This window comes from Rutidosis leptorrhynchoides, chromosome 5 (genome assembly GCF_046630445.1).
Source record: "Rutidosis leptorrhynchoides isolate AG116_Rl617_1_P2 chromosome 5, CSIRO_AGI_Rlap_v1, whole genome shotgun sequence".
Classification (NCBI taxonomy): Eukaryota; Viridiplantae; Streptophyta; class Magnoliopsida; order Asterales; family Asteraceae; genus Rutidosis; species Rutidosis leptorrhynchoides.
In genome coordinates, this window is record NC_092337.1 from 175731087 (window position 1) to 175751277 (window position 20191).

The following is a 20191-nucleotide window of genomic DNA, read 5'->3' on the forward strand; positions in this document are numbered from 1 at the left end:
AATTCATGAACTTGATTAATTTGATATAATTGCCATTCGAGACTTGTTTAATTGTTAGTAATGGATGTTTTAACATGTTATTTGAGTTAAATGCTTATGACTTTGTATACATTTTTATGTATGCTTATTTGAAAAAGTGTAAGATTGTAAAAATTGTGAAAATATGTATAAGTTTAATTTTGATTGAACATGTTAATTTAATTGTTTCAAGTTGTCATTTTACTAACACTAATGCATATTTGGATGCACAAATTTTGTGTTTAATGTGTTTTGCAGATATTTACAGATACTGATGGTGCAACATCATCATCTAGGCAACCTGCTCCAGAACCTGAACCTGAAATGCAATATGAACCTGAACAAGAACCACAACAGGAACCACAACAACAGGTTGATCAACACGTACCTTATTATGATCCGCTACAATTTGTTGATGCCTTCACAGTATTTCCGATGCATCCACCAGTAGAATACCCAACGATTCCTGAACGCACGTTGCATCCTAATCTGAGATTCGATAGAAGCTGGAGAGATTACCCAGCATATCAAAGTAATAAATTCAAATTAGTAACGAAAGATGTAGAGGTGCCTAGGGTAATTGATTGGAATCCTTTGGAAACGGTACATCTAGCTGACCGTGTTAGACTGCTACTGATTCAAAGGTATGGCAGTTCTTCTTTTACCGGTTGGGAACGTCTATTCACCATTCGTAGTCATGTATATAAGGAATGGTGTGTCGAGCTTATGAGTACTATAGCATTAAATGCAGATGTAGATAGGTTAGATGATAGAAGTTTTCTTAGATTTATACTTGGCCGTAGGATGTACAGTGCTGGATATGGCCAGGGCTTTACAGATATATACGCCCGCTGAATTACTACTACCCGATTGTATTAATTTGATTTATCGTGGTGAAAGGGTAGATAGGAATTTTGATGCGAACGCCGTCTGGAGGCGTATGTTAGATTATAATGTTTTTGGGCGGGCAGGAACACATACCTACTTATATATTAACAGAGCCGAGCTTCGTATAATTCATAGATTTTTGGCTAACTCGATTACACAGAGAGGTCACAACAAGGAAAAATTGACCTTACATGATTTATTTTACCTAAAGTGTATTCGAGACCCAAGAGGCTTTGTTAATATCCCTTACTGTGTTGGTTTTTATTTATCTAAAATGGGGGAAGGAATACATGAAGGGGGGATAATTGGAGGAGGTATTTTTGTTACTCTCATTGGAGAGTATTTAGGTGTAGATAGGGACCAAGGGGGTCCACTTTTAGTATGTAGAGAACAGGTTGAGCCTTTAGGATTGAGGGTTTATGCGGGTGCTAAGGTATTAAAGAGTAGACGCAATCAGGCAGTACCCTATGAAGGTAGTCATCCTCAGATAGAGAGAAGTTCAGACGAGGAAATGGAGAAAGCGGATGACATTAGGGATGTCATTCGGGAGGCTATGACTGATGTCTACCAGCATATAGATGAGGTAGATATGACAAACGCAGAGAGATTTCGTCGGATGGAGCAGTGGCAAGCCCGGAATGATTACGAGCATTCCAGGCAACGACAGCATGATAGATGGGACTATCATCAGCGTCAGATTATGAGCCGGCTGTCACCTCAGGATCACTACGTTCCAACCCGACCCGCTTACTATCCTCCACACCAGCCCGAGATGAGACCACCATATACTCTCTACGACCCTAACCAGGCCTACCAGTACACCTATCACCGACCATGGAACCCGGACGATGACATGAACTGGAACCCCTATCCAGATTGATTTAGTTCCGTTGGTGATTTTTATGATTTTTATTTATTTATGTTTAAACATATGATATTGTGATACATTAATGTAGTATTTAATATTTTTATTATTTGGTACTAATATTTCATATTTGATTTGAAAGTGGGATTTTAAGTTCCATTACAAATTACCATGCATGTTTATATTTGTATGTATATTGTCAATTGTACACAACAAGGTAAAACAGCGCATTTTCAAAGACTGGCATTAAGTTCAGCAAAAGCTACTAATTTTGACGACAAAACGAAAAACAAATGTGATGTAACAACAAGACGGAATGAACAAATGATGTGCACCATTTATCATTCAACAAACAAACGCCAATATGTTTGGAAACTTTGGTAAAATTTAATCATTTTTCTACGCTAATCACCCTCAATAATTTAAATTGTTACTGATTTCTTGCAAATGAGGGCATTGCAAGATCTTAAGTGTGGAAAGGGGTTAAATTCTTTCGGATTTTTAAAATTTTTAACTTATACACTTGGTTACCATTAAAAATACTTGTAACGCAGTATTTGTATTAGAATCTAGTGCTCTCTGATAATAAAGAACAGCCCTAGTTATATATACTGACTACCCAATTCTAGTAAAATTTTCAAAATTTTCAATTAAATGAATTCAAAATCATGTTTATTCATATTTATGAACGATAAAACTAGGTGTTAATACCGAAATTATTGTTACCTCGGAAAGGACATAAATTGAGAAACAAACCAAAATGTTAGAATTCATTTAAAATGGAATAGCGGACAATAAAAAGGAAAATAAAAGCCAAGTGTGGGAAAAATTACCGAGTTTTTTAAAACATATATCACATATTTTGTACAAAGATACTTTTGTTTTGGAAAAAATTAACCATTTTACCCGATTTATTGTAATACTTTTGAAAGAAAGATGGATCTACACGATGAATCAATTCCATCATTAAAAGGAAGTAAAGTCTTCCGAAAAAGAAACGCGCTTCTTGATTTAGGTCATGAAGTTGTCGTCCAGACCAGCTGTAGGTTGACGAAAAATCTAGAAAAGTCATCACTAAAATCAGCAGGAAATCCACGAACCTCAGCATCAAACAGGGTCACCAAGTGGTCAAACTTATCCTAACCATGAGAGGATCTGTCTCGTAAAATGGGGAGGGCGCCGTGCAAATTAGCTTGATAAGACTAATGAATCAGACCCCCAGAAAGGATAATCTCCTTAAAGATTAAAAATCAGCTTTTAAGCCTGATATTACTCAATCCTTGAGATTGACTTTAAAGATTGAGAATTACAATCTCATGGAATTCGATGATATCTAAACTCGAGCTTGAACGAGAAAATATTTTGATCAAAATTACAAACCGATTTGTTTTCTGAAAACCCATTTTCAATGCGTTCATTACCATTGAACGTAAAATCCTAGGAATTCACCTAGAATTCATTAGGTCACCTGAACCAAATCGGGTGTCAACCGTAAGAACGGTGGTTGCATAGCATGGTCGAAGACAGGACCTTGTGCCAGACCAAAAAATTATAGGGTGAGCTTTACTATTGCTCCTACAAAGGATAGTAATTGCATCCGACACGTTATAGACCATAATTAAAAGCATGTCAGGGGACATTGCCTTAACAGTTGCTTGTTCAACGCTTTCCTTTACAACCGGACGGTAGTTTACTGAAAGGTAATATACGGAGCAAGTATACTGGACGTGTTGCTTTCCCAATACAAGGTTAGCAAGTGGGTGACACAAAACCGCAAGTTTTGAGCTAAAATTTTCAAATCTGAAACCCACCAAACCCACAAAAACATTTTGCAACACCGGTGAAGGGTTATTTCAGAAAACTTATCTAGGGTAAAAGCTAGATTTAATTTTCAAAAGATTAAATGTTTTCATAAAGATCCAATTTTCTTAATTGATCTAAATTTTCATAGTCATGTGGGATTGTAAACTACATCATTACTACCATTGTTCATACCGCCGTATAGAAATCACTGATGTACAAAGTGTGAAGAATAAAGAAGTGATTCTAGTATTTTTATTTCAAGACTATATTGCTTGAGGACAAGCAATGCTCAAGTGTGGGAATATTTGATAATGCTAAAAACGAACATATATTTAATAGCATTATCCCTCAAGGAAGACAAGCTTTTAGTTGCAATTGTTCTATTTACAAGTAATATTCGTTTAAATAATAAAAGGTGAAGACAAAAGACAGATTCGATGAATTGTAGATGCAAACGACCAAAAAGTTCAAAAGCACAAAGTACAATCAAAGTGGTTCAAATTATTGATGAGAAACGTCTCAAAATTACAAGAGTACAAGATGCGAAATGCAAAGTACAAGATATTAAATTATACGCAAGGACGTTCAAAAAACCGGAACCGGGACCAGAGTCAACTCTCAACGCTCGACGCAACGGACTAAAAATTATGAGTAAACTATGCACAAGAATATAATATAATATTTAAATAATTATATAAATTATTTATATATTATATTATATATTATAAACGTCGGCAAACAAGAAAACAAAGGAGTGTGAGCTGATATCTACCTCCATGCGATCGCATGGCCTGTAGGCTTATTTTCCATGCGATCGCATGGCCCTGAAATCCAGGCCACGTGCTATAAATTCGCGTGTTTTGGCTCAGTTTTTATCATATATCCATCCATCTCTCTATCTATCATACGTAAAAAAATATATATATATATATATATATATATATATATATATATATATATATATATATATATATATATATATATATATATTAATTATAATTTTAATTTTAATTTTAATTCTAATAATAAGGGTATGTTAGCGAATGTTGTAAGGGTATAAGTCGAAATTCTGTCCGTGTAACGCTACGCTATTTTTAATCACTGCAAGTTATGGTTAATGTTATTTTTAATTTAATGTCTCGTAGCTAAGTTATTATTATGCTTATTTAATGCCGAAGTAATCGTGATGTTGGGCTAAATATTAAAATTGGGTAATTGGGCTTTGTACCATAATTGGGGTTTGGATAAAAGAACGACACTTGTAGAAATTAGACTATGGGCTATTAATGGGCTTTATATTAACTAAAATACACCTCGTTAATTTAATATATAGACTTATAATTTGACGTATTTATATATAACCACATACGCTTGACTGGGTACGGTGGGCGGGATATCTATAAATACCAATAATTGTTCATTTTACCGGACACGGAACTGGATTAATAGTTAATAGACTTGTTGAAACAGGGGTGGATTACATTCAAGGATAATTGGTGTAATTGTTAACAAAGTAGTAAAACCTTGGTTTACACGCAGTCAATAACCTGGTGTATTCATTAAACAAAATATTAAGACCTTGTTACAATTCGAATCCCCAATTAGTTGGAATATTTGACTTCGGGAATAAGAATAATTTGACGAAGACTTCCGCATTTTATGATTATGACTGATGAACTATTATGGACAAATCCGTATGGACATATCGAATAATCCAGGACAAAGGACAATTAACCCATGGGAATAAACTAAAAACAACACGTCAAACATCATGATTACGGAAGTTTAAATAAGCATAATTCCTTTATTTCATATTTAATTTCCTTTATTTAATATTTAATTGCACTTTTAATTATCGCACTTTTATTTATTGTCATTATATTTAATTGCACTTTTAATTATCGTACTCTTTAATTATCGTACTTTTTATTTATCGCATTTTTATTTATCGCAATTTTATTATCGTTATTTACTTTACGCTTTAAGTTAAGTTATATTTATTTTTAATCTTTTACATTAGGTTTTAACTGCGACTAAAGTTTTAAAATCGACAAACCGGTCATTAAACGGTAAAAACCCCCTTTTATAATAACAATACTACTTATATATATTTTTGTATTTTTACAATTATAAGTAAAAAAATATAGCGTTAAACTTGGCTAAGTCTCCCTGTGGAACGAACCGGACTTACTAAAAACTACACTACTGTACGATTAGGTACACTGCCTATAAGTGTTGTAGCAAGGTTTAGGTATATCCATTCTATAAATAAATAAATATCTTGTGTAAAGTTGTATCGTATTTAATAGTATTTCGTTGTAAAAATAATACTATTTCCTAGTACACCTCGCACACATCAACTGTGTTATCTTCATTAACCTTTTTAACTATCGGTTTTGTTTTCTTCTCTTGCTCAGGCTGTGGTGCCTGTGGAGTGGGAATAGAGTCATCAGAATTTACAGGAATTTCAGGTGGTTTAAGTGTAATACCACTTCTTGTGGTAATGGCTTTAGCTGTTTCATTTCGGGGGTTAGCATTTGTATCGCTAGGTAGACTCCCCGATTTTCTTTCACCTATCAACCTTGCTAGGTTACTTACTTCTTGTTCCAGATTTTGGATTGTAGCTTGTTGATTTCTAAATGCTTGAGCATTTTGTTCATTGATTAGTTTCTGAGATGTAAAAAACTGCATTTGAGATTCAACTAGCTTCGACATCATGTCTTTTAAATTTGGCTTTTTATCATCGGTTTGTGGTGGTTTATTTGGAAAAATAGGTCTTTGCTGATTGTAAGTATTATTAGATACTTGTTGATTGCTAGGACCTTATTGGTTGTTGTATGGAACATTTCGGTTATAATTCTGGTTTTGATTGTAGATTGGTCTTGGCGGTTGATAATTATTCTGATAATTATTTCCAGGCCTTTGGTTCATGTATGAAACATTCTCTCTTTGTTCCATTGTTTGTTCAATACTGAGACAATCTTTTGTTAAATGTGGTCCTCCACACTGCTCACAACTAATTCGTATTGAGTGAATATCTTTAGTCATCTTCACCATTCGTCTTTCGAAAGCATCTATCTTTGCAGAAATGGAATCAAGGTCATGGCTAGAATCGGCTCTAGCCGCTTTAGATGATCTAACGATGTCTTTTTCTTGGTGCCACTCATGTGAGTGGGAAGCAGTGTTATCAATAATTTTGTAAGCTTCAGTTGTGGTTTTCTTCATAATGGTACCACCAGCTGCTATATCGATGTTTTTTCGTGTAGTGATGTCGCATCCTTGGTAGAATATTTGTACTATTTGATAAGTGTCTAAATCATGTTGCGGACATCCTCTCAATAACTTTCCAAATCTTGTCCATGCCTCATATAGAGTTTCATTTGGCTTTTGTGTGAACGTAACAATTTCTCCTTGAAGTCTCACGGCTTTAGATGCCGGAAAGAATTGTTTAAGAAATTTTTCAACTAAAACATCCCATGTATCAATCGCCCCTTTAGGTAACGATTCTAACCAATCTTTGGCTTCTCCCTTTAAAGTCCAGGGAAATAACATGAGATAGATTTGTTCATCCTCAACTTCTCTGATTTTAAATAGTGTACAGATCCTATTAAAGGTACGAAGATGTTCATTTGGATCTTCCTTCGGCGCACCACTAAATTGGCATTGATTAGTTACCATGTGTAGGATTTGTCCTTTGATTTCATAATCTGGTGCATTAATGTCTGGTTGAGTAATGGCATGACCTTGGCCAGTGCGTTTAGCCCTCATTCGGTCTTCCATACTTAGAGGTTCTAGATTCTTCATGATTGAATTTGTTGAATCTGAATCACTAGAGGATTCTGATTTAATGGTTTCTTCCTCGACAATCTCTGGATGAGTAATTTGTGGTTCAGGAGGAATGATTAGTGGTTCAGGATCTCTGAATTGTCCTTGAATATCCTCCGGATTCTCAATTGTGAGGTCGGGTTCAAAAAATGGATTATCGAAAATTTGAATTGGAGTACTTGGTCGACTAGATGACGATTCTAAACAAAAATCAACGGCGACAATATTGGCTAGATGTCTTGATCGAGTTACAGGTGGTGAACGTATGAAAGGTGGTGAACGTTTTGCTCGGTGCATTCACTGAATATCCTATTAGTTATAAAAGATAAAAATTATATAAGTTATCAAATTAATAGACTTTTCTGATTTTGCTCACGTTTCGAATAGCCAATAGATGCAGCTGGTAGCCAGGACCCTTTAAATCGGAAGCCCACAACTCGCCACTAACAAATCCAACTATTACTACGAACCAGAAAATTTTGGATGTCTATCAATTTAACCACTTAAAATAATTTTTCGTCGAAGTTTAAAGAAGATAAAGAAAATTCTATGTCCTAAAAAACTAGAGCGTCGAGAAATAAGAAAGAAAAAGAGTGCGTCGAAAAACGTCGAAAAATAAAAGGTCGAAAAATAATAAGAAGAAAGTAGCACGTCGAAACTTAAAAGGTACTAAATACTAAAAATTAAAACTTACGTCTAAAGGTATTAAAGCTTAAAAGGAATTCTATATTCAAAACGGCAATAACTTAAAAGTCACTAAAATCTATAAAATATTAAAGCGATAAGCGATGTCGTAAAATTCTAAAGCACCTAAATCTTAGTCTAAAGAAAAAGCGCTTAAGGAATTTTACGGCAAAGTCTTAAAAATCTAGAAATGAAAATAACTACGGCAAAAACTAAGTTTAAAACTAATTACGCATGATAAATATACAAATTACCAAATAAACGATTAAAATATACAATTTATAAAAAGATATAAAAAGTGATAAAATTACTTATTTTTATAAAAATATTATTTTTATATTATTATTTTATAAAAGTATTAATTAATAAATTAATAAATCTAATTAGAACTTAAAAATACAATTTAATTAAAAACTAAAACTAATTAATATTAAATAAAACCCTAATTAATATTAATTAATAATAATGATAATTATTAAAACTTAACCCTAATCGACAGTCAAAGGTTTCAGACCTGTCACCTCACTCCATGCGATCGCATGGAGTGTAGGTTATATTATCATGCGATCGCATGACTCCGGCTACCAGGCCTGATTAGTTGGGCTGCTACAGTGTCGGGCCCGAATACTTAATTATTATATATTTTTTTCTGTTTTTAATTTATAATTTAATTTTTTTAAGTTTACAAAATAATAATATAAGTTATAATTTTAAGAACTAAACAAAAAAAAAATATTTTTATACTTTTTTTATAAAAGATATTTTCTTTTTAAAACACTTAAATATTTTCTTTTTATGTTTTTTGTATTTTTGTTTTTAATATTAAAACTTATATTTTTACAAAATAGATTAAAACTCAAATAAAAATCTTTTTTTATAGCGTTTCGCTTTCGGCGTTTATGAGTTCTCCGAGCAGCGGCACCAAAAATTACTTGCTATTATGCGAGGTGTATACGAAATAGTTATATTTTTGTTTCGAAATACTATTAAATATGATACAATTTTACACAAGTTATTTATTTATTTATAGAGTGGATATACCTAAACCTTGCTACAACACTATAGGCAGTGTACCTAATCGTACAGTAGTGTAGTTTTTAGTAAGTCCGGTTCGTTCCACAGGGATACAGTAAAAAAGTTTAACGCTATAATTATTTTAACCTATAATTGTAAAAAAAAAAAAAATATATATATATATATATATATATATATATATATATATATATATATATATATATATATAAGTAGTAATAATTATTATAAAAAGGGGGTTTTACCGTTTAATGACCGGTTTGTCGATTTTAAAACTTAAGTCACAATTAAAACCTAATGTAAAATATTAAATATAAATATAACTTAATTTAAAGCGTAACGTAAATGACGATAAATAATATTGCGATAATTAAAAGTGCGATAAATAAAATGACAATAAATAAAATTGCGATAATTTAAAAGTACGATAATTAAAAGTGCGATAAATAAAATGACAGTAAATAAAAATGCGATGAGATATAAAATAAAGGAATTATACTTATTTAAACTTCCGTAATCATGATGTTTGACGTGTTGATTTTAATTTATTACCATGGGTTAATTGTCCTTTGTCCTGGATTATTCAATATGTCCATCTGGTTTTTGTCCATAACAGTCCATCAGTCATAAATATAAAGTGCGAGTGTCCTCGTCAAATTATCCTTATATCCGAAGTCAAGTATTCCAACTAATTGGGGACTTAAACTGTAATAAGGTTTAATGTATTGTTAATGATTACACCAGGTTATCGACTGTGTGCAATCCAAGGTTTTAATACTTTATTATCAATTACACCAAGTGTCCTTGTATGTAATCCACCCCTGTTTTAATGAGTCCATTGACTATTAATCCATTCCTGTGTCCGGTTAAATGAACGATTATTAATATTTATAAATATCCTGCCCATCGTGTCCGATCGAGTGTATATGGTTATTTATAATTACCTAAAATTGTAAATCTATATATTAAATTAACGAACTATCATTCAGTTAAACAAATATAAAGTCCATTAATAGTCCATAGTCCAATTTTCACAAGTGTCGGTCATTTGTCCAAACTCCAATTATGGTACAAAGCCCAATTACCCTGTCTTTAATATTTAGTCCAACATCATGATTACTTCGATTTAAATAAGCATAATATTAACTTAACTACGAGACATTAATAAAAATAATTTAAAAAGGTTGAACATAACTTACAATGAGTATTAATAGCGTAGCGTTACACGGAAAGAATTTCGACTTACACACTTATAACATTCGTTAACATAACCTTATTATTATTAATCTTAAATTAAAATTAAAATTAAAATTATAAATATAAATATATATATATTGAGATAGAGAGTAGATAGAAAAAGATGTGTTTAAATCGGCCGAAAAACGATTTAATTTATAGAATATGGGCAGCTACAGGACTCCATGCGATCGCATGGTTTTTGTGCTTCCAGGCCATGCGATCGCATGGCCCTCTGATCCAGCTCACATAACTTTGTTTTCTAGTTTGCCGACGGTTTTTAATATATAATATAATATATATATAATTTTAAGAATTATTTATATATTATACTATATTTATGTGCATAGTTGACTTGTAATTTTAGCTCCGTTGCGTCGCGCATTGATAGTTGGTTCATGTCTCGGTTCCGAATTTTCGAACGTCCTTGCGTACAATTTAATATCTTGTATTTTGCGTTTTGCGGCTTGTACTCTTGTAATTTTGAGACGTTTCTTATCAAAAAATTGAACCACTTGGATTGTACTTTGTACTTTTTAGCATTTTGGTCGTTTGCGTCTTCAATTCATCGAATCTGTCTTTTGTCTTCACCTTTTATTATTTAAACGAATATCAATTGTAAATAGAACAATTGCAACTAAAAGATTGTCTTTCTTGAGGGATAATGCTATGAAATATATGTTCGTTTTTAGCATTATCAGTGGTGGCATGGCTTTTCTTTCCCATGTTGTTGATACTCAAGATGAGCCACCATCCATTCGTGAAATTCCGGTGGTAAGTGAATTTGAAGACGTTTTTCCGGATGAGTTACAGGGTGTTCCGGCAGAAAGACAAGTTGAATTTCGCATTGAGTTGGTTCCGGGGGCTACCCCCATTGCTAAAACTCCTTATCGTTTAGCACCAACGGAAATGCAAGAGTTGTTAAATCAAACCCAAGAGTTGCTTGAGAAGGGTTTCAATCGACCGAGTGCTTCGCCATGGGGCGCTCCGGTTTTATTTGTGAAGAAGAAGGATGGTAGTATGTGGATGTGCATCGATTATCAGGAGTTGAATAAAGTGACGATCAAGAATCGTTATCCATTGCCTCGGATTGACGATTTGTTTGACCAACTCTAAGGTGCAACGTATTTCTCTAAAATCGACCTACGGTCCGGCTATCACCAAATGCGGGTCCACGAGGAAGATATTGAGAAAACGACTTTTCGAACGCGTTATGGGCATTTTGAGTTTGTAGTTATGCCTTTTGGTCTTACGAATGCACCGGCGACATTCATGGATCTTATGAACCGAGTGTGCCAACCTATGTTGGACAAGTAGGTAATTGTGTTCATTGGCGACATACTTGTTTATTCGAAGAGTATGAAGGAACATGAACATCATTTGCGGGGTGTGTTGAAGACGTTGCGGAAGGAGAAGTTGTATGCTAAATTCTCCAAATGTGAATTTTGGCTAAGGGAAGTTCAATTCCTTGGTCATACTATGAATAAGGACGGTATTCAAGTAGATCTGGGGAAGATAGAGACGGTGAAGAGTTGGGGACTACCGACTACGCCCACGAAAATCTGAAGTTTTCTCGGATTGGCCGATTATTATCGTCGGTTTATCCAAGACTTTTCTAAGATTGCTTCTCCGTTGACGAAATTGACAAGAAAGAACGCTAGATTTAATTGGGAAAACGAGCAAGAAATTGCTTTTCAATTGTTAAAAGAGAAGTTATGTCAAGCTCCGGTGTTAGTGTTGCCAGAAGGTGCAGAAGACATGACAGTTTATTGTGATGCGTCTTTAAATGGGATCGGTTGTGTTCTAATGCAAAGAGGTAAAGTCATCGCTTATGCCTCTCGACAATTAAAGGAACACGAGACGAGATATCCGACTCATGATCTTGAGTTGGCGGAGGTTGTACATGCGTTGAAAATTTGGCGCCACTACTTGTACGGTGTCAAGTGTACGATTTATTCGGATCATAAAAGTTTGAAACATCTTTTTGATCAACGAGATTTGAATTATCGTCAACGTAGATGGATGGATGTGGTGAAAGATTACAATTGTGAGATACTTTATCATCCGGGCAAGGCGAATGTGGTCGCGGATACGTTAAGTCGAAAGAGTCAACATCCGGCGTTACAATTGGGATTGTTACGTATGACTATTACTAACGATTTCCTTGTAAAGCTTGGTGAGATTCAAATTGAGGCTTTTGTTAACAATGAGCATGAGGAATGAATCGTGGGGCAAACGGAGTTCATTACTTTAGGCCCGCATGGTTTGTTGTCTTTTCAAGGAAGGGTATGGGTGCCTAGAATGGGAGATTTCCAACGAGTGCTACTTGATGAGGCACATAAGACAAAGTATTCCATTCATCCGGGCGCGACGAAAATGTGTAAAGTATGTTGAAGAAGGATTATTGGTGGCCGGGCATGAAACGTGATGGTGTAAAGTATGTTGAACAATGTGTTACATGTTTGCAAGTTAAGGCCGAGCACCAAAAGCCGTATGGCAAGTTGCAACCGTTAGAAATCCCGAAATGGAAATGGGAGCATATTACCATGAATTTCATTACAAAGTTACCTAGGACGGCGAGAACCCAATTTGATTCGATTTGGGTAATAGTTGATCGATTGACGAAGAGTGCCTTGTTTCTTCTCATTCGGGAAGCGATATCTTCGGAAACTTTGGCTAAGTTGTTTATCAAGGAAGTTATCTCTCGACATGGGGTTCCTATATCTATCATCTCGGATCGAGACACCCGTTTCACATCTCAGTTTTGGGAGAAGTTTCATGAAGATATGGGTAAACAATTAAAATTGAGCACGGCGTACCATCCTCAAACGGACGGTCAAACTGAACGTACGAATCAAACATTGAAGGATATGTTACGGGCGTGTATTATTGATTTCGGTGGTAGTTGGGATGAGCATTTGCCTTTGGTGGAATTTTCGTACAATAATAGTTATCATACTAGTATCGGGATGCCACCTTATGAGATGCTTTATGGGCGGAGGTGCCGAACTCCAATTTGTTGGGGTGAAGTGGGACAAAAGGAAATCGGGAGTACCGATTTGGTTTTAGAGACGAATAGCAAGATTGATATGATTCGGGTTCATTTGAAAAAGGCTCAAGATAGACAAAAGTCGTAGGCGAATGATCGAATTCCAAGAAGGTGACATGGTGATGCTTAAGGTTTCGCCATGGAAGGGTATTATTCGGTTTCGAAAATGGGGAAAGTTAGCTCCTCGGTTTATTGGTCCTTTTAAAATTTTAGCTCGTGTTGGTGAAGTTGCGTATCGTTTGGAATTACCCGAAGAGCTTGCGGGGATCCATAATACATTCCATGTTTCCCATCTCCGTAAGTGTCTTGCGGATGATTCATCATGGGTGCCATTAGACGAGATTGAGCTAAATAATAAGTTAGAGTATATTGAGGAGCCGATTTCTATACTCGATGAGAGGGTCAAAAGATTGAGAAATAAAGAGGTGAGAACTTTTAAAGTTCAATGGCGTCGAAGTAAAGGTTCCGAGTTTACTTGGGAGCCCGAAGAGTTTGTGTTAGTTTATCTTCCCTCTTATCATGCGGCTTGGATCGCGAGGACGCGCTCCGATTCAAGTGGGGGAGAGTTGTAAGACCCGATTAATTATTGTACAGCAGTGTAAACAGGGTACATATAGTGCGGGGTGCAGTGTGTATTTAAACTGGGGCAGAATCTGTTCAGAACACTCGTACGCACTGCGCACCCTTAGTGGAGCGCACCGCGCACTGCTCCTGGGCCAGTTTTCTACTTTTTAATAAAAGGATAAATGAAGGGCAATATTGTCCTTTCACTTGAGGCTGGGTTTAGGTCATTATTGGCCAGTTTTGTGGTGGTTGAAACACATTCAACACAACCACCAACATCATCATCTCTCCAATTCAATTTCTAGAGTGAGAAACCCTTTAAGAGAGAGAAAGCTTGAATCTAGAAGGAAGAAGCTTGATCCGGGTTAAAGCTCAAGTATTAAAGTTGTTCATATAATCACTAGCTACGTTGTGATTGTGGTGGTAAGCTCTAACTTTGATTTCCTTATTTTAATTGATTTAAGGGTTAGGGTTTGGGTTAGTGATGAACCTAAAACCCATAATTGGTGATTTTGGGTGTTCTTGGGTAAGATGGAGTCATGAAGACTCAAAGGTAACTAACCTAGGGTTTCAAAGTGTTAATTGATGTTTATGAGTCCTAATTGGTTAGTTAATCACTAGCACACCTAGTTAATTAGTAAATGGTTGTTAGATGGGTTAGTGGATGACCCGAAATGGGTGTGTTGACTTTAAATTAGTCAAAGGGCTAATGATTGACCTAGTTGGGAAAAATGGGTATGAAATACCCTAATTGTGTAATAGTTAGTGTTGTTGGACCTCAATCGCTAGCTTTTAAGTGATTAATGATGGTCTTGACCCTTAAGGGGCGGTTTTGGTGAAAATGGGGCATTTAATGCATTTAAGTCATTAAATGCACATGAGTGAAGTGTTGGTATTTAGTCCAATAAGTTTGTTTGTTGATCGAGTACCTATTGCATTAGGTACTTGGCTTTGAAGCTTGCAGAAGGATAAAACCATCACCAAATCTTTAAGGTGAGTGGAATAATTATGTGTACGTGTATATGGCGTGATTATTTGTGAATGTTATGGTATGAACCACGTGCTGGTAGTACCATAACATGTATGTGACGAGTATTATGATGTGAACCACGTGCCAGTAGCATCAAGTGTGAACCACGTGCCAGTAGCACTATAAAATTTGGATGTGAACCACGTGCCGGTAGCATCAAGTGTGAACCACGTGCCGGTAGCACTATAAAATGAGGCGTGAACCACGTGCCGGTAGCGCCAAAGTGTGAACCACGAGCCGGTAGCACTATAAAAGAGTGAGACTCAAATGCGTATGGTGTGAACCACGTGCCGGTAGCACCATAGCGTTATGGTTAACCATATTATGTTGATGGATATTGTTTAGCATGATATATATATATATATATATATATATATATATATATATATATATATATATATATATATATATATATATATATATATATATATATATATATATATATATATATTGTGTTGTGTATATGCTAATGTGATGTTGTAATGGTGTACGAGTTGTTAGCATTATGAGTAAGACGGCATGCTATTTGAGTTACATTCTCGTATGAGGTATTTGGTGGGTGCGAATGCAAATAGATGGGTTATATATGTGTATGTATAATTGGTGCACTCACTAAGCTTTGCTTACCCTCTCGTTGTTTATCTTTTTATAGGCCCCGGCGGAGACAAGGGTAAGGGCATTCGTATGGATTAGAGATCCCGCTTTGTTTGTAGGGGACGCTTTTGGATGTTATAGCTTTTGGAGTTTGACCGAGGTTTGGGTAGTTTAACCCCCAAACACCATGCTCATAGTGTCGTTTGGAATTTAAACTCTTATGGTCGAACTTGTATGTTTGAACGAAACTCGTAAAACGGTCGATGTGGGCCCCGTTTTGTAAAACTCATTTTATGATTGAATCGTATGAGTTTTTCATATTAGAACATGTTGTGAAAAGCTTTTCGTCTAAAAATGTCGGGAAGTGGGAGATCTTTATTTGAAAATGGACAAAATCGGGCAGAAGCTGTTTGGGCTTGTGCGCGCCGCACACCTTAAGGTGTGCGCGCCGCGCACTCTCCTGTTATAAATAAAAAAAATTTTGTTTCGCGTAATCGGTTGGTTATTGGTTTGGGTTGTTACAATTAAATACTCCTGTCCTATATATGATACTCACGCGAACGCGACCTCTTTTAGCCTATAGACATCGCGATCGCGAGGTCCCATAATCATGCGCTTCACATTCATTTTGAATTGTTTCATTTCACGAGTTAAGCTCGAATTGTACCTTGCGAAAGGGAGAAAAATAACCCTTTTAACCTCGCCAAAGGGAGGTTTTCAACATCATTTTTAGTCTAGAAATAGTTTCTGAAGTGTAGCTCAAACCTCAACTAAAATTGTGGAGTAGTTTGACTCATTTATATCCCTAATTATAAAGAACGGATCCATCAAGATGAAAGTTTGACTCATTTATATTCTCTAAAACATTGAGTTGTAGCTTAGCTGGTAGTGGCATGCCTCTCTTAGTGAGAGGTTAGGAGTTCGACTCCGCTCGGCTGCAACATTGCACTCAATGTTATCTATGACCTAAGGTATCCACCCATGTTATATTTCGCTTAGTGCGGGGGCAGCGGGGAGAGGGGGTTTTACCGACCATGTCCTTGGATTGGTCCGAATTTCCTCCAGGGCAGTTGTTGGGAGCGAGTTATACAACTAGGCGAGATGAACGCGTGGGTGGTTAAGTCCCCTTAGTGATCCCAAACTGATGTAAAAAGAAAATTATATTCCCAAAAGAGCTTTTTTTTTTTAATATAAAAATGCTTCCCTAGCAATTGTACAACTTCCATTCTTTTGCTACTAGACAAATTCTATGAATTCCATAATCTTATGTTCAGCCTATCATTGATATATTAGACCTCAGAACCATCATATAAAGGACACTTACAAAATCATCATATCACAAAATCAAGATCTCAGAACATCTAAACCAACTACCGTAACTTTCATTCAATCAAAATCAATTTCATAAACGCAAATATTTGAATAGTAACAAAACTTAACCACAAAAACATAACTACAAATCATCCTAAACAACGAATCTTACCCTAACAAATCATTAGGAAATACATAATATCTAATCAACACTTGTTTACTTATCGAAAACATTCTTTCATGACCCGATTTCAGAAAGAAGACAGCCCTGCAATGATGCACACCAAACATATAATAACGACCACAATCGAAACCAAACACACCCAATGATTCCTCTGTTTATCCTTCATCTGTTTAGCATAAAACATACTATTTGTTCCACCACTCACAAAACTAGCAGCTTTCGCAACTTTATCTTCAATATCATCCAATTTTTCCCCTTGTGTTTCAATCAAAACAGCCATATCAAGAAACACTTGATGAAGTTTATTCAAACTCCTCTTTATATCCATCACAGCTTCATGCATTTCTTTATTTTCCATAACCAATTCTTGTTTCCCTGAAACCATTGTTTCAATCAATCCCTCTTTCGGGTACTCACCCGTTTCATTGTAAAACCGTCTTTTTAAATACTCTTCATGATCCGAAACTATTTTATTTCTTAATTCTTGAAAATCATTCATCATTTTCTTGAGTTTAACTATAAGCCCGTTTGTAACCGAAACACGTGCTCTTTCCACTGCAGTGTTTTCTTTGTGTGTTGTGGAAGATTCTAAACATTCGAGACGTGCACGAACAACATTTGCTTTTCGAAGGACTGCAATCATATCAGATTCCATTTGGTCCCTTAACCCGCGAATGATTTTCGCACTGTGAGCGGATTTGATCTCTTCGTTTAAAGTTTGAAGGTCTAAGAGAAGTTGTGTGATTTCTTCCATGGTGGATTTGATGGCATCAACTTCTTGGAAGAATATAGAAAGATGAGTTACATCTGATGGAGACATTTTTGGTTCTTGAAACCCTAATTCGATATCACGTTCTTCTGACTCAACATCAATCTTGGCTTGTTTCTTCAAATCCACATAACTTAGAAACGATTTTGTCATTAGATCATTCATTTTCTTGGTAAATTAAAAAAAACCCACCTGATAAATCCAAAAAGATTGATACTTTTAGCATTTATAAGTAATAATAGTATGTATTAAAACAAATATCAAACGAAATCTGAAGAAAAATAGCAAAAGTTCATACCTTTATGCGTTGTATAAACGGAAATCAGAGATTGATTTCAATGAGTTCTTGAATCTTTGTAAGAATGAGTGTGAATTATATCACTGAGAGAGAATTATATCAAGAAAGAGTGTGAATTGGGTGTGTTGTGTTTCCGTTACTTGGTATTTGTTGGTGAATTATGAAGAGTGTCAGTTTCAGGAATTTTGAAATTTATTTGAAATCAAGATTTAGCCGTTTAAGTTGATTTTGCGAGGAAGATGGAGTCGGTTAGGAACTCTTTGGGCGGATTAAATTACAAAACAAACCTCCAACTATGAGATGTTTACCAAATTGCCCAACTAGATTGTGATATCAGGTTTCAAAGATATATGAACTTAGGCCACGTACAATTGTTCTTAACTTTAACATACATTTTCCTACCACATCAGCGTAACATCAGCACAAACACTTTAACATTTCTTTCACATTCCCTTCACTAAACCCTTACTATCATACACTCTATCTCAAACTTTAACCAATTTAAAATAATTATTTAAATACAATAAATAAATACAAATAACATTTTATTAAATAAAATAAAAACATTACATTATTAAAAATTAAAAACATTACATAATTAAAAAATAAAAGACAATACATAAATAAAAAAAAATACAATAAATAACGCTAATTGTTTCGAACAATATAATCATCCGGGAGTGTCCAAATGTGTTCGATCAAATTGTCGCGAAGGATATGATGCGCTCTTCGATCTCGCATCTCTCGATCCACCCGATCTTGGAGCTCAACTCTCTCCGCCCAAGTACGTCGCGGCATATTTTCTCTATTTCGGAGATAATCCTCTTCGAGGCCGCATATGTTGCGCGCGTTTGTGACGATCCGAAAATTTCTGACCAAATTTAAACTTAATATTTATATGATTTAATGTTCCGACACAATAAGCAAAGTATGTTAAGTTAAATCTCAAATATTTTTGAACTATGTTCATGTATTCATTTAACCTCGACCAGATTCCGACGATTCACGAACCATTATATAATTGAATATGAATATATATGTATGTATATATATATATATATATATATATATATATATATATATATATATATATATATATATATATATATATATATATATATATATATATATATATATGTATATATGTATGTATATATATTATAACTTGAAAACGTTAACAAAGTATTAAATGTATAATACTTTACATGAACGTATTTGTTTCAATACATGGTTAACATATTTATTGACGGAATTAAAAGATAGTATCAAGAGATTGAATTATCAGATACATTGTAATATGATTAAGGTCTCTGTTGTGAGGTCCACCGTGATTTGAGAAATCTATTCTTTTTAACGATATTCGGAATAATTGGTAAAGTGATTTACAAGTAAGAACAAAGTGTCAATTAACGAGAGTTAGACAAAAGTTAGTGGAGATTCATGTTTGATTTCTAATTCATGCTTTACAATATTTTCCTCGTGACTTTGATAAGATAATTAGTTTAACTTTCATTTTATATGAAAATAAGGACGTAGAAAATAAATAACTTAGATGTTGGATATCGACAATTTAAGAAAATTGATATTTTACTTTAAGATGATTCATAAGTTTATTTAACCTTTGGACCTATTCCCAAGCTCCACCAACAAACTGTAATTTAAAAACTCGAAACCTATTAATGAGTATATATAATTTTACTTTCCTAAAACGTTTTATGATATAACGATTTCTCTTATATTAACCTTTTAACACAATGATGCTTAAATATATTTAGTTTTGAAAAACAAAATGTATCATATTTATTTGATTGAGTTTCAAACGTACAAAAACGTTTAAAAAGAACTTTATTATTATAACATTTTATAAGATAATTTGTTTATGAATTTTGAAGGATTTAATTAAAGCTTATATTATAAACTACAAGTATATATATAGTGTTTCAAAAACGTAAACGTGATACGACATAATACTTTTCTATTATTTAAACGATTATAAATGAACTTTGATTACTTTTGAAAAACTAAAATATATCATTATTAA

At 34.4% G+C, this 20191-nt stretch overlaps 1 protein-coding gene across 1 annotated transcript; it reads right to left on the reverse strand.

Annotated features, from left to right (window-relative positions):
• Nucleotides 1–17150: 17150 nt before the first annotated feature.
• Nucleotides 17151–18017, reverse strand: LOC139846654 (syntaxin-112-like). Its single transcript, XM_071836140.1, has one exon. The coding sequence runs from the start codon at nt 18015–18017 to the stop codon at nt 17151–17153; it is 867 nt and encodes a 288-aa protein (XP_071692241.1).
• Between the last annotated feature and the right edge of the window lie 2174 nt (nt 18018–20191).

Coding starts and splice junctions, on each gene's coding strand:
- LOC139846654 (XM_071836140.1), bottom strand. CDS start 18,017: ATGAATGATCTAATGACAAAATCGTTTCTAAGTTATGTGGATTTGAAG.